The 15,005-nt window shown below is 47.4% G+C and overlaps 1 protein-coding gene across 2 annotated transcripts; it reads right to left on the reverse strand.

Annotated features, from left to right (window-relative positions):
- Positions 1 to 1,969: 1,969 nt before the first annotated feature.
- LOC310769858 (surfactant protein C-like) lies at positions 1,970 to 13,508 on the reverse strand. 2 transcript variants are annotated; one of them, XM_083629699.1, is made up of 7 exons: positions 13,364 to 13,508; positions 12,000 to 12,326; positions 11,121 to 11,258; positions 9,243 to 9,344; positions 8,000 to 8,102; positions 3,338 to 5,691; positions 1,970 to 2,972 (listed from the first exon to the last, which is right to left on the reverse strand). In XM_083629699.1, exons 1-5 carry the CDS (start codon positions 13,424 to 13,426, stop codon positions 8,004 to 8,006), a joined length of 729 nt encoding a protein of 242 aa, XP_083485825.1. In that variant the 5' UTR covers positions 13,427 to 13,508; the 3' UTR covers positions 1,970 to 2,972; positions 3,338 to 5,691; positions 8,000 to 8,003. The 2 variants fall into 2 exon arrangements, with proteins under 2 accessions (XP_083485825.1, XP_083485824.1); XM_083629698.1 differs by having other exon boundaries at positions 8,000 to 8,111.
- Between the last annotated feature and the right edge of the window lie 1,497 nt (positions 13,509 to 15,005).

The raw sequence follows: 15,005 nt of genomic DNA on the forward strand, positions 1-15,005 counted from the left end.
GCGAACCTTTCTCTTTGGCCTCAGGTGGCGTAATTGGAGGGGCCAGTCCGGTGAAGGTGGTAGCTTTAAAACAGGGGTGGAGAATCCCTTGCATCAAAGGGGAGGGCGCCCAAGAGAAGCCTCTCACACTCCCTTTCGTTGCGCAACTGCAACACGTCAACCCCACACTCCCATGAGGCTGGGTGAAGCAGGCACCTCCAGGAGAACCCCACAATAGGCCACCCAGCTCTGCTGCTGGTCTCCCCAGCTTCTAGGGGAAGACAGGGACGGGCAGCAAAGCTCTGCAGAACACCTCCCTCTGGTGGCCTGGATAATAATAATAATAGTAATAATAATAATAATAATAATTTATTTATATCCCGCCCTCCCCAGCCAAAGCCGGGCTCAGAGCGGCTAAAACAATAAAATGATACACATTCTGAAATCAATTCATTCTAAAATCAATTCAGAATCAAGTTAATGGCAACCATTGGGCTAGAGTTCTATGAGGATTACAGAAGGAGAAAGGGGGTCAGACTGTGCCTTGCCCAAAGGCCTGGTGGAACAGCTCTGTCTTGCAGGCCCTGCGGAAAGATGTCAAGTCCCGCAGGGACCTAGTCTCCTGTGACAAGAGCGTTCCACCAGATTGGAGCCACGGCCGAAAAAGCCCTGGCTCTGGTTGAGGCCAGCCTAACCTCTCTGTGGCCCAGGAGCTCCAAGATGTTTTTGTTTGAAGACCGTAAGTTCCTCTGTGGGACATACCAGGAGAGGCGGTCCCGTAGGTACGAGGGTCCTAGGCCGTATAGGGCTTTAAATGTTAAACCCAGCACCTTAAACCTGATCCTGTACTCCACTGGGAGCCAGTGCAGCTGGTATAGCACTGGGTGAATGTGATCTCAGTCGAGTACTGATGGCCACTTCAAGGCCCCACTTGCCTCCCCTTCCTCCCCCTCCCTTCTTTAAACCAGGCTTGGTTAATTAGTCCAATTAGAGGACTTTCCAAAGCCCATCTCTCTGTGCAGGTGATCAAGAGGCCTGGCCAGGGTTTCAGGGCACAGGCCAAATCACCCAAGGAGGTTAAGGACCAGGGACAGTGGTGTCACCCCGGGCCAGAGGTTCTTCCCTGCTCCTTTCAAATGTTCTAAACCAGGCATGGCCCTGCAGATGTTTTTGGGACTACAATTCCCATCATCCCTGACCACCGGTCCTGTTAGCTAGGGGTGATGGGAGTTGTAGTCCCAAAACATCTGGCAGGCCAAGTTTGACCATGCCTGGTCCAAACATAAAATAACAGCGCATGTTCCCTGCATGCTATTAAGGGAGGTGTTCATATAATCACAGAATTGTGGAGCTGGAAGGAATCCAGTTCAACCCCCTGCAAAGTTTTGAAAAGAGAGTCTGTGCTGGGCTCAGGCATGAATAGAAGTCCCACTGTTTTTCTGGGCTTTGGAAAACTGCTCCTTGGCATTAATGCTGCTCACAAGGAGTGCAGGGGGTGATGACCGATTGCAGCCCCCCTTGTCTGCACCAAGCAGATGCTCAGCACCATTGCTGAAGATATTGATGGGTTCTTCTTTCAGGTGCTGGAGGGTGCTTTTATTAAGAGTAGTAGCAGCTTATGTTGCAACCTGCTAATGTGTGCAAATATGGTTTGACTGGGGGCCTGGTGGGATATTTCTCTTCTGGGTTTTCTGTGGTGGCATAATTTTAACAGAAGAATTATGACATATTTGCAAATATCTGCACCCCTGTAATTCACTTTATTTTGCTGTTTTTAAGGAAATAAATGTTGGATTTAATAATCAAACGGCTACTTGTGCTCCAAATAAATATGTCCCTTTTCTGTTTGTTTGCTTCCCTTGTCAGCCTCAACAGGATCAGTCACAGAAACAACCTAATTTTTATTTATAGGTGCTGTTGTGTTGGGACAATGCAACCCTAATAATCTCTGCCCACTTCACATTGTAATAAAGCAACTTCGTTCAGGACAGCAGGTGCAAATGCTTTTATTGAAAGTAACTCTCAATCCAAACAAAGTAGCAAAGTCACAAACTTTCCATGTAAATAACAACGTTATGAAAGCGGTGAGGATAATCTGCGACGGAGGTGGTTTTTTTTTTGCAAGCGAATCGCATGCACAAGGGCGCCCTCTGCAGGTGGAGCAAAGCAAGTCCCCAAGCAAATTTGGACAGAAAAGGAATTTACTGTATGCTCTTTCCATTTCCTGGCCAGAGCTAACCGGCAGCCAATTAATGAGGCCAAGCAAAGGTCACTGAAGGCGGTTTAGGTTCATCCTGTCCCACAAGGGCAGCACAGCCCTTGTATGAGAGGCCATAGAGGGCTTCCACCCCACATCTTAGGTAGGTCTCTGGTGGGAGAAGCAGGAATGGGAGGTTGGAGCCTGTGGGCTTAACTGAGGACCCACCAACCCTTTACGATATACCATATTTTTCGCTCTATAAGATGCACCAGACCATAAGACATGCCTAGTTTTTGAAGGAGGAAAGCAAGAAAAAAAATATTCTGAATCTCAGAAGCCAGAACAACAAGAGGGATTGCTGCGCAGCGAAAGCAGTGATCCCTCTTGCTGTTCTGGCTTCTGGGAAAGCTGCGCAGCCTGCATTCACTCCATAAGACGCAGACACATTTCCCCTTACTTTTTAGGGGGGGGGAAGTGAGTCTTATAGAGCAAAAAATACGGTATACGATATCTTTATTGTCATTGTCCCATACAGAACAATGAAATTGGAAATCCACATAAAACATTCAAATACCCCTAAAAACCTCTGAAACCCCATTTTAAAATACAATATACTATAGAGACTCCTTGTGCTGCGTTTAGAACCAGAATTGCATTTGCGTAGAAACTGTTTCTCAGGCGGCTAGTCCTGGTCTTTATAACCCTGGACCTTCTTCCAGAAGGCAGAAGCTGAAAGAGATCATTTCCGGGGTGTGTACTATCCTGCGCTATCTCTGCAGCTTTCTTATGGCACCTGGCAGCATAAAAGGTAAAGGGACTCCTGACCGTTAGGTCCAGTCGCGGATGACTCTGGGGTTGCGGCGCTCATCTCGCTTTACTGGCCGAGGGAGCCGGTGTACAGTTTCCGGGTACAGTTTCCGGGCATGACTAAGCTGCTTCTGGCGAACCAGAGCAGCGCGTGAAACGCTGTTTACCGTCCCGCTGGAGTGGCTACCTATTTATCTACTTGCACTTTGACATGCTTTCGAACTGCTAGGTCGGCAGGAGCTGGGACCGAACAACGGGAGCTCACCCCGTCGAGGGGATTTGAACCGCTGACCTTCTGATCAGCAAGTCCTAGGCTCTGTGGTTTAAACCACAGCACCATCCACGAACCACCTGACAGCATAGATTTGATCTAATAATTTGAGCACTGAGCAAGGGGGGGTGTCCAGCTCATGTCCCACAAGAAATGAATGTACAGTTCGGAATGTGCCATGGGATATTCCGGGAAGTCCTAGTTTTCTATTATTTATCACATTGATATCTCACCTTTTCTGTCCAAGGCCCTCAAGGTGGTGTACGCGCCTCTCCCCTTGCTCATTTAGTCCCCACAACAACCCTGTGAGGTAGGTTAGGCTGAGAGGCAGTGACTGGCCCCCAAAGTGAGCCGTATGGTTGAGTGGGGATTCGAACCCTGGTCTCCCAGGTGGTGCCAGTCGGACAGTGAAATCACTGCACCATTTCAGCTCTCTTTGGTCGATGGGTCTGTGTGGAAACTTCAAACCTGAAGACTTGGAAGATGAGTTAGGGGGTTGTTCCTGAGTGTGCTCCCCACTGAGCTCTTTAAGGTATGCTCTGTTGAAAACAGCATCCCAGGTGCCTCATTTGAAGGGCCAGCGTTGGGGTACTCTTAGAGGTTGCTTCTAGCCACAGCTTTCCTTTTCCTCTGGAGCTGCCTTCCCCAACCTGGTGCCCTCCACATGTTTTGGATTACAACTCCCACCAGCCCCAGGGATCGTGGCCATGTGGTGCTGGGGGTCCCAAAGCTCCTTGAGGGCACCAGGATTTGAGGGAGGCTAGTTCAAAGGAAAATGCGCTCGGCCAAACCTCCCCATGATTGAAGTCTTGGGACAACCAAGACTTAAGAAGGAGGATGGAACAGTCAATTGCCCCCCTCTTCCAAGCGACAGCTAACTCTTTCTCCTGGATCTTGCCTCTTCTCAGATCAGCTGCCTGCAAGGAGGCAATAACCCGTAACAATCTATTATTCACCACTTTCTGAAACTCTACAGCTGCCACTTTGGGTTAGTGTAAATTGGGCAGCTATCATTTATTTAAGTGCTTTCCCATTTTTGCTTGTGTCCAACCAGACGTGATAATAACCTGGGGAGATGAGGAGCTTGGGGGAAAGCTCCAGCTTCTTTCTGAATTCTTCTCTCTCTCTCTCTCTCTCTCTCTCTCTCTCTCTCTCTCTCTCCCCTACCCCACATGCAGAGACATCCCTCCCCTATGTGAGGGAGTGGGTCTGGATGCTAATTATGCCAGGCAGCATTGGCAAGAGCAAGTTGGGCTTTCTGCTGTCCAGATAAGAGCAAGAAGAGGAAGGGGAGACCTGGGCCCTGAAAGAGAGAGAGCAAGCACCTGGGCATGTTGGCGTGGCCACTGAAATTCACGACTGCACCAGTGAGCCTGCAATCTAGGGGGCTCACTCCCCTCCCATGCTCAGGACTGCCTTTGTGGTCCCACCTTGAGGTGTTAATAATACGCATGAACTCGGGAAGGATGAATCTGTCAGTATTGGTTTCCCATATTTAATCTGAAGTTCAGTTCTCCCCATTTCCACATCAGTTTGCAGCCTTTTAAATTATTTTTTTAAAGGGGCCTCACAAAATCTCATCACCGTTTTAATGGGCATTTCCCCATATACACACAATTTTAATGCAATTTTGCTCAATACACACATCATTGCAAGCAATTTCTCCTAATATAATGCATTCTTGTATGTTATTTGCACCAAAAAAAGCAAAAAAAAAAAAAAAAACTGCAGGAAGATCAAACCTCTCCATTCTGAAGGAAATCAGCCCTGAGTGCTCACTGGAAGGACAGATCCTGAAGCTGAGGCTCCAATACTTTGGCCACCTCATGAGAAGAGAAGACTCCCTGGAAAAGACCCTGATGTTGGGAAAGATGGAGGGCACAAGGAGAAGGGGACGACAGAGGACGAGATGGTTGGACAGTGTTCTCGAAGCTACCAGCATGAGTTTGACCAAACTGCAGGGGGCAGTGGAAGACAGGAGTGCCTGGCGTGCTCTGGTCCATGGGGCCACAAAGAGTCGGACACGACTAAACGACTAAACAACAGCAGCACATTTTTTAATGCGCCTTTTCTCCTAAGCCACAGATATATATTTTTGTGTGCACATCTTGGCTGGAGAATTTCCTTGCAAACTTCAGAGAAGTGCAGATTTCAAAGGCTGTTTTGGATTCTCTGTGAACTGAGCCGGTTCCTATTCAAATGCAGAGCGAAACAGATTTCTTCCCCCACCCCCATCAGAAACCCAGGAAGCCACTTTCCTGCCTTTGTGCCCCTCAATAATGTCCAAAACCACCATAGGTCAAATCTCTTACAGAATTAGCTGTGTGATCTCTCCTGAAGCAAAAACCCAGAAAGCCACCTGAGGATGAGCTCTGTGCAAGGGGAGCCCAGCGGAAGCAATTCTCTGGAGAGTTGAAGCGCTTCCAGCATGCACCTGCAAGGCATAAGAAAGTACTGTATTTTTCGCTCTATAAGACGCACCAGACCATAAGACGCACCTAGTTTTTGGAGGAGGAAAACAAGAAAAAAAATATTCTGAATTCCAGAAGCCAGAACAGCAAGAGGGATCGCTGTGCAGCGAAAGCAGCAATCCCTCTTGCTGTTCTGGCTTCTGGGATAGCTGTGCAGCCTGCATTCGCTCCATAAGATGCACACACATTTCCCCTTACTTTTTAGGCGGGGAAAAGTGAGTCTTATAGAGCAAAAAATACGGTAAAACAGTCCTGCTGAGTCAGGCCAATGGCCCATCTAGTCCACCCTCCTGTTTTCACAGCTGCAAACCAAATGCCCATTATGGGAAACCCGCAAGCAGGATTCAGACACAAGAGCCCTCTGCCCTCTTATGGTTTCCAGCAACAGGTAAGTCCCAACTGATACATGTACATGTGCTTAGCTTGTGGGCCCATAGACTTGTGAGCATATGGAGGGGTGTGTGTATGTGTGCTGTGCCAAAATCTGCCCTCCAATTTCTAGGGAGTTTTCAACCCCTGCGAAAGAGGCTTCCATTTTCTACATATGTTTCCAGGTACAATTCAAAGTGTTGTTGCTGACCTTTAAAGCCCTAAATGGCCTCAGCCCTGTATACCTGAAGGAGAGTCTCCATCCCCATCGTTCTGCCCGGACGCTGAGGTCCAACTCTGAGGGCCTTCTGGCGGTTCCCTCAATGCGAGAAGCCAGGTTACAGGGAACCAGGCAGAGGGCCTTCTTGGTAGTGGCACCTGCCCTGTGGAACGCCCTCCCGTCAGATGTCAAGGAGATAAGTAACTATACAACCTTTAGAAGACATCTGAAGGCAGCCCTGTACAGTGGTACCTTGGTTCTCGAACTTAATCCGTTCCAGGAGTCCGATCGACTCCTGAAAGCGTTCGAAAACCAAGGCTCAGCTTCCAATTGGCTGCAGGAACTTCCTGCACTCAAGTGGAAGCTGTGTTGGATGTTTGGCTTCTGAAAAATATTCACAAACCAGAACACTTACTTCTGGGTTTGCAGTGTTTGGGAGCCAAGCCGTTCAAGTACCAAGGTACCACTTGTATAGGGATGTTTTTTATGTTTATTGCCTTATTATGTTTTTGTATATGCTGAAAGCAGCACAGAGTACAATTCTATGATTCTTAGGTTGCCAAGGTTGGGATATTATTAATTATTATTATTATTATTATTATTATTATTATTATTAATTTCTATGCTATCCTATACCCACTGGTCTCAGGGCGTATAAGAGTTTTCCTTCCTCTATCCGCCTGCAGCCTCCCCTGGTGCCTACATTTCCTGATCCAAAACAGAGGCCCACAAGGGGGCAGCCAAGGAGGTGGACGAAGCACAGGCCATGGGTAGGATCATTCGTAGGACGACCCAAGGGACACTCACAATTTCTGGGCTGACACAGAAATGAGGGAAGCTCGACCCCAAACCCTGCACCCCTCACTCAAGATTTTCACTGACATTTTCTCTCCCCTTGGATCAGTTTCCTTTTTTGTTGTTATGTACTGAGTTGAATAGGATCAAAAAGGCAGCAGTCTGATTGGTCCTAGAACAATAGGATCCAGAATGCAGCAGTCTGATTGGTCCTAGAACAATAGGGTCCAGAATGCAGCAGTCTGATTGGTCCTAAACAATAGGATTCAGAATGCAGCAGTCTGATTGGTCCTAGAACAATAGGATCCAGAATGCAGCAGTATGATTGGTCCTAGAACAATAGGATCCAGAATCAGCAGTCTGATTAGTCCTAGAACAATAGGATTCAGAATGCAGCAGTCTGATTGGTCCTAGAACAATAGGATCCAGAATGCAGCAGTATGATTGGTCCACAGGAGCCACCCAATTCAACTCCAGGTGGAAGAGAATCCGCAACCTGATTGGCCTACAGGAGAATCCCGGAATTAGCCAATCATGTGGGGCCCATTGTGTAAATAATGTATATAAAGCAGACAGTCTGGGGGAACTTCCATTCCTCCTTACCACTATGAGCTGAATAAACAGCATGAAATCCACTCTTGACTCCGAGTATATTTCACTTGTTAATGGTTAAAAAATGGGAAAGGGTCAGAGAAATTTGCAGCACAGCACTTGGTCTCAGTGGAAGCTGTTAGTAATAAAAATAATAATATATTATTTATACCCCGCCCATCTGGCTGGGCCTCCCCAGCCACTCTGGGCGGCTTCCATAAAAACCAAAAGTTATAACTCCTCCTCAATTTCTGAGCATCTCTAACCTCTAATCCACACCTTTCTTTATCACTCACCTCACTAAGTCTGAAAGACTGGAACGTGACTGCAGAGGATGTTAAACGTGGTCCCCAGGATGGAGCGATCAACCAGAGTTGTCAGGAATGCCTCCTTCTCCCTCAGAGAAGTCTAGAAGACAGGCGAGGTTATTTTGTTATTTTTAATTTCATGAATAAATGTACTCTTTTTGGTGCATGCTAAAAAAAAATCCTGTATAGATAAGCCCACCCAGTTGCTTAGAAAGTTGAGGTAATGCTAATCTGTTTTAGTATTTAAACTTTTTTTTTGGAAAAATAATTCATGTTAGTTTTCAATTACAATAATCCAATAAAAGTCTCATTATAACAATGCCAAATGATAATACCATTAAAAATACCAATCATTCAAAAGCCAAATTATATAATTTAGGTGGCCCCCTCGCGTGCTAGAATTGATGGTTTGATGATTTGCTATATTTCTGCATTCCAAAATCTTACAAATTTCCTTTACACTCCAGTCAGAATAACAAACCCTTATACCGCAGCTGCAATTTTAACGACTTTCATCCGCATTAACACATTAAATGACTTATAGTCCTACGGGTGAGTATTTTAACTTTTGCATGTTTTAAAGAAGGGCTGTGATTCTTTTTCTTGATTTTACTATTTTATCTTCTGTAAACAACTTTGAGCTTCTTCTTTTTAACAATCAAGCAGTGTATAAATTTTATGAAATAAATAAATAGATAATAATAATGCCTCAAAGAGGTTTAGAAAAAAAGATAAAACAATAAAATTATCATGAAGAAAAAAATTACAATAATAATTTAAGACTTCTGAAAAGTTAAAGTAACAACATGCTAAAAGCAGATAAAAACTTGCACCAATTTTCTAAACATCTGGGTAAAGCTAAAGGGACCCCTGACCATTAGGTCCAGTCGTGACCGACTCTGGGGTTGCGGCGCTCATCTCGCTTTATTGGCCGAGGGAGCTGGCGTACAGCTTCTGGGTCATGTGGCCAGCATGACTAAGCCGCTTCTGGCGAACCAGAGCAGCGCACAGAAATGCCGTTTACCTTCCCGCCGAAGCGGTACCTATTTATCTACTTGCACTTAGATGTGCTTTCGAACTGCTAGGTCTACCCCTCTGGCCTGGTTGTCAGTTAGGGGGAAGCGAGTAAGGGCTGGCTGAGTTTTGTGGGGCAGGGACCCCCTTGCCCAAATGGAGCAGCCACTGCTCTTCTTCCAACCACTTCTGCCTTCAGCAAGGTTCCCGCCCTCACCTGGAATTCCTTGAGGATCGTGTCCAGGCCTTGGATGTTCTCCTTGTCCATCTTGGTGACATAGCAGGCTTGTCCGGGCCAAGGTTTGTAGCCAATCAGCAACTGGGAGCGACAGAGCAGGTGTTTTCAGTTATGTTGCATCACCCAGTGTTATACCTTTGATATTATGTAGTATGTACACAGTCAGATGCCAAGGCAGGAGGGAAGTGGACGAGAAAAGCTTTTCTCCCTCTCTCATAGCACTAGAATTTGCGGGTGTCCAATGAAACTGGATGATGGAAGTTTCAGGACAGAAAAACGAAAGTCCTTAGCACAAAGTTAAACTATGGAACTCCCTCCCACATGAGGCAGTTACGGCCACCAACTTGGATGGCTTTAAAAGAGGGTTAGACAAATTCATGGAGGAGGAGAGGGCTATCGATGGCTCCTAGCCAGGATGGCTCTGCTCTGCCTCCACAGTCAGAGGCAACGATGCTTCTGAACACCAGTTGCCAGAAACCACAGGAAGGGAAATCACTCTTGTGATTGAATCCTGCTTGTGGGTTTCCTTTTGGGGCATCTGGTTGGTTACTGTGACACACTGTGGCCCACACCCATCCAGACCTATTGAAGAGACTCCTCATGAGGCCGGAGGAACATCACCCAGCTATTGATTGATTGATCTAATACAGGGGTCCCCAAACTAAGGCCTGTGGGCCGGATAAGGCCCGAGGGACTCATTTATCCGGCCCGCAATGACCCCCGCCATCCGCGGCCACTGCCCACACTTACTGGCACTGTGCTGCACGGCTGCCCACTTCTAGGTCGGAGGAGCACCGGAAATAGCTTGTGCGCATGCGTTATTTGCGCATGTGCAAGCGTTATTTCCGGTGCACATCCGGGTCAGAGGAGGCCCATGCACATGCGCACAAGCAATTTCTGGTGCTCCTCCGACCCAGAAGTGTGCCAGAAATAGCGTATGGGCACTCGCTCCCCTGCCCTTTGGCCCACCGTGCGATTGGCGCTGTAGACACTGGCCAAAGGCGCTGTAAATTTGCTGACCCCTGATCTAATATGCTGTAAACCACTTTGAGATTTTTATTAAAAATATAAAGCGGTATGGGGGGGGGGGAGAAGATGCTGGATTAGATGGGCCATTGGCCTGACCCAGCAGCCTCTTCTTAGGTCAGACATCCCCAGCCTGTGGGCTGCCAGATATTTTGGTCTACAACTCCTATGATCCCTAGCTAACAGAACCAGTGGTCAGGGATGATGGGAATTGTAGTCCAAAACATCTGGAGGGCCGAAGGTTGGGCATATCTGTCTTAGGTTCTTGTACCAGTTTTCAGGTTTGGCTACAGATGGCATGGAAATGGGTGTGCTCTTTTTTTTTTTTTTTTGGTAAAAATGGAGGTGTTGGTTGTACTCACACCTTGATAAAAATACTGTGGATGCTAGGTCAAAATGACTACCATGGACAGCAAAAAGGGTGTGTGTGTGTGTGTGTGTGTGTGTGTGTGTGCCAGTACTCTGTACCAATGAGTCCTGCCACCAAAACAAAAGAAAGAAAAAGGCAATGTCTGAAAGGATGGTGGCTTCGTTTTCTAGGTCAGCTCAGACTGTAAAATCCCTCTGTGCTAAAGCTAAAAGTTGCCAGGCAAAACTCCTTAAAAATCTCTTACATGAATTTGGGAATCTGGCTCCCACCCAGCCTGGGTTGGCCCTATCATTGGGCAAAGTGAGGTGATGGCCTCAGGCGGCAAATGCTGTGGGGTGGAGAATGGTGGTTTGGCTTTTGAGCATTCAGAAGCAAAGTATAAACAGCCTGATGCGGCGGAAGTCAGCTATGCCCTGGTGCAGTGTTGATGTGGCACAACTCCCTTGCCAGTTGCCCCTCACCTTGCTGAAGTCATAAATGACTGTGGCTGGGTCGTTAGTCTGGTCCTTGACATAGAAAGTGGCCGCTTCTTCCATATTGACAGAGAGGTTCAGTTGCGAGTCTCCTCCTTCCAGGCCCTGGATGGTCATCTGCAAAACCTGCAAGTGATGGAGTGTGTTAACAAGAGGTCTCTTGTTCCCCCTTCTTCCCAGCATTCTGCAGCAACAACCACTCCAGGAATAGCATCCCCTGCCTTGCTGCGGGCCCCAATCCTTAGCAAACTCACTGACCGAGGGCCTAGACTTCCATAGCTAAAAGATTACGATCCGTGCCAAAAGGCTGGAAGTATCATCAAACTTGGAGAACCTCACAGTTTGTGGAGGTATGAATCCCTTCCTGGTGGGTAGCGGACCTCTTAGCGGACACTGAATTTTCACTGCTGGTTGGAGGACAGGCAGGCAGAAAACCAGGGGAGGATATGTAATGGAATATCCTGGAAAAGGTCATGGCTGGCTGGAGCCTCGAACAGGAACACATCACGCTGCAACATTTTGTCCTAGGCTCCGCTCATTTCACACCTTTCCTAATCCTGATCTTGTTGGTACTACAGCCTATAACAGGCATAGGCAAACTCGGTCCTCCAGATGTTTCGGGAGGACTACAATCCCCATCATCCCTGACCACTGGTCCTGCTAGTTAGGGATGATGGGAGTTGTAGTCCCAAAACATCTGGAGGGCCGAGTTTGCCTATGCCTGGCCTAGAACCACAGAATGGTAGAGTTGGAGGGTCACCTAGGTCAACCCCCTGAAAACCTTCACCACCCCTGAACGTTGGCCATGCTGGTTGGTGTCCCACAACACCTGCCCCAAATGTCCCATGGCATCCTCGCTCTGCTCACCGCCTCTGTGTGCGCCTGGGTGACGTACAGGCCCATCAGGAGAGCGCCCACGATGATCACCACGATGAGGACGACGATCACCACGATGATCAGGAGCCTCTTGATGTGCACGGGGCAGCTGGGCATCTTGGGCAGGTGGAGCAGGAGCCTGGGCAGGCAGCAGCACCAGCGGCAGCAGCAGGCGCAGCTGGGGGGGCAGCAGCTGGGGCAGCAGTTGGGGCAGCAGCCGCAGCAGGTGGGGCAGGAGCCGCAGCAGTCGCAGCCGCAGCAGTCGCAGCAGCCGCAGCAGGGGCAGCCCACAAACTCCGGGTCCAGGGCATGGTAGTCCTTGCAGGGATAAAGAGAGGGAAGTGGGTGTGATACAGGCAGAGACTTGTTTTCAGGTGCTTCACAAATCCCAAATAAATGCCAACTTGGGTTGGAGTGTGTGTCAGTCTAGACCAGGGGTCAGCAACCTTTTTCAGCAGGGGGCCGGTCCACTGTCCCTCAGACCTTGTGGGGGGCTGGACTATATTTCGGGGGGAAAATATGAACAAATTCCTATGCCCCACAAATAACCAACAGATGCATTTTAAATAAAAGGACACATTCTACTCATGTAAACATGTAGACTGAAAAAAGACATGTGGACTTCTGGAGGAATACAACACTTTAAACATCCAGAAACGATTATACTTACCTGTATAACATTGTGGCGTCAACTTCCTCAGGAGGTTGTGGACTCTCCTTCATTGCAGGTTTTTAAGCAAAGGTTGGATGGCCATCTGTCATGGATGCTTTAGCTGAGGTTCCTGCATTGCAGGAGGTTGGACTGGAGAACCCCTTTGAGTCCCAATTCTACACTTCTCTGATTGATTTATACATCTCAGTACTGACTTTCCCATTTGTATGTTAGTTTTTGTTGTTATTGTTTGTAAAATGTGATGCGTGGTTTCATTTATCTTGCAAAACCCAATAAAAATATAAATAGGTAGCATCTCCAATGAGGTATTTAGTTCTCGGTCTTGATTAGATACCTTTTTGGACATATGAGCTGCCTAGATAAATGTATACATTTAAATTAGGATTAATGGAATGTTCTTATGGTTTCTATTGCCGTCGCAGTCTTGTTACATTTGCAGCTTAAGAAATAAAGTAGTTGTTTTGAAGAATGCAGATAATAATAAGCATGATCCCACACATATGCAACAGCCTACAGAGTGCTAAAAATCAGAATATTTATTTTCAGAAAGAAAGAAAGAAAGAGAGAGAGAGAGAGAGAGAGAGAGAGAGAGAGAAAGAAAGAAAGAAAGAAAGAAAGAAAGAAAGAAAGAAAGAAAGAAAGAAAGAAAGAGACTCCCATTTCAATGCAGGGAGGGACTCACCACTGCTGGTGCTCGGAGCAGAGCTTCTTGCGTGACAATTTCCATCGTCTCCTTGATCTCCATAGCCTGGCTGTGTCTGCAATCCCTGCTCCCAGCCTGCTCTCTGAAGGGAGCATGTCAGTTATATATATGTAGAGAGAGATATGTGGCAGCCTAGAGGGGCAGTGACCCAGGTGGGCTGTGAGTCCTCCAGGCTCCTGACCTGGCTGAGAGCCAGGCCTTCCCTTGGCTTTTCGGGTGTGAAAACCTAGTTCTCCACCACCAGCCCTTCATACTTCAAAGCCAAGTTCCACAGAAGTGGCCAGGGAGGTCCTTGCCATTAAGCCACCTCAGAGGACCCTTGTCCCCAGGAACAGAGCCCTTGTGGTTTAGAGAACTGCAAACATTGGTCTCCTGAGGACTTAAGTGAGGTCCTTATGATGGGGCCACCTTGTCCTCATGACGAACATATCTACTCATGGTTAAGGTGCCCTCTTTTCACGTCCTTGACCAGATCTTTCTTGAAGAGATTGAAATGTTCAAAGTAATCATTTCGAAATCATTTGAGAAACCGTGGTGGTGTGGCAGTTAGTGTGCCGGACTTGGACTTGGGAGAAAGACCAGGGTTCAAATCTCCCCTTGGCCATGAAACTCACTGGGTGCCCTTGAAGGCCTGTCACTGCCTCTCAGCCTAACCTCCCTCACAGGGTTGCTGTGGGGATTAAATGACGGGGAGAGCTATGGACATCACCTTGAGCAGTTGGAGAAAAAGATGGGCTAGAAATGCAATATAAGTAAATGAATAAATGAACAAGCCAGCCTCCTCCCATGAGCCTTTGGGCTAGGGAGCCTCCAGTCTCAGGAGTAGGTCATACGGATTACTCCACTTGCACTTGGTTGGACTCCAACTCCCATCATCCTCCGTCAGCACAGTCAATGAGGAGGGGAAATGGGAGTTGGAATCCAGCAATTTGAAGTCTTCACATTGATGCCTCTTGTCCAGCATGATTCTTTTGACATTTCTTCATTATTCCCAGGGAGCATTCCATATCGTTTAGCAGAGATCAGGTTCTCCATTTGTTCCAGGGAGCAGAGGGGTTCAACCCTGAAGTTATTGTTGATGATGATGTTATCTTAATTTATTACCCACCCTTCACACTAAGGTCCCAGGGCAGGTTACAACATTTTAAAAGTCAAAATTAAAATGATTTTTAAAAATTGGACAAATTCACAGAGGCAGCGGGCAGGGCCGTCTGAAGCATATCCAGGGGCCATGGTGCAAAGATCCCTCTGGCAGCGCCCCCCCCCCCCGTTTCCCAGAGTTGTCGACCTTTTCCCAAGCCTCTGCAGGGATTGCCATATAGTTGGTGGGGCGCAGCTTCCATCCTAAGCCTCTGCGGGGATAATAATAATAAATTAATAATAATAATAATAATAATTTATACCCCGCCCATCTGCTGGGTTTCACACAGCCACTTTGGGCCGCTTCCAACAAAATATTAAAATACAATAATATATTAAACATGAAAAGCTTCCCTAAACAGGGCTGCCTTCAGATGTCTTCTAAAAGTCTGGTAGTTGTTTTTCTCTCTGACATCTGGTGGGAGGGCGTTCCACAGGGCAGGCGCCCCTACCAAGAAGGCCCTCTGTCTGGTTCCCTGTA

This window comes from Podarcis filfolensis (assembly GCF_964270895.1).
Source record: "Podarcis filfolensis genome assembly, chromosome: 8".
Lineage (NCBI taxonomy): Eukaryota > Metazoa > Chordata > Lepidosauria > Squamata > Lacertidae > Podarcis > Podarcis filfolensis.

What these genes read in the sequence shown, in the direction of transcription:
- LOC310769858 (XM_083629698.1), bottom strand. Translation starts at nt 13,426, where the DNA reads ATGGAGATCAAGGAGACGATGGAAATTGTCACGCAAGAAGCTCTGCTC. An exon ending in TCATTTATGACTTCAGCAAG is followed by an intron (nt 9,345 to 11,120) that starts GTGAGGGGCAAC and finishes TGTCGCTCCCAG; the next exon opens with TTGCTGATTGGCTACAAACC. An exon ending in CGATCCTCAAGGAATTCCAG is followed by an intron (nt 8,112 to 9,242) that starts GTGAGGGCGGGA and finishes CCTGTCTTCTAG; the next exon opens with ACTTCTCTGAGGGAGAAGGA.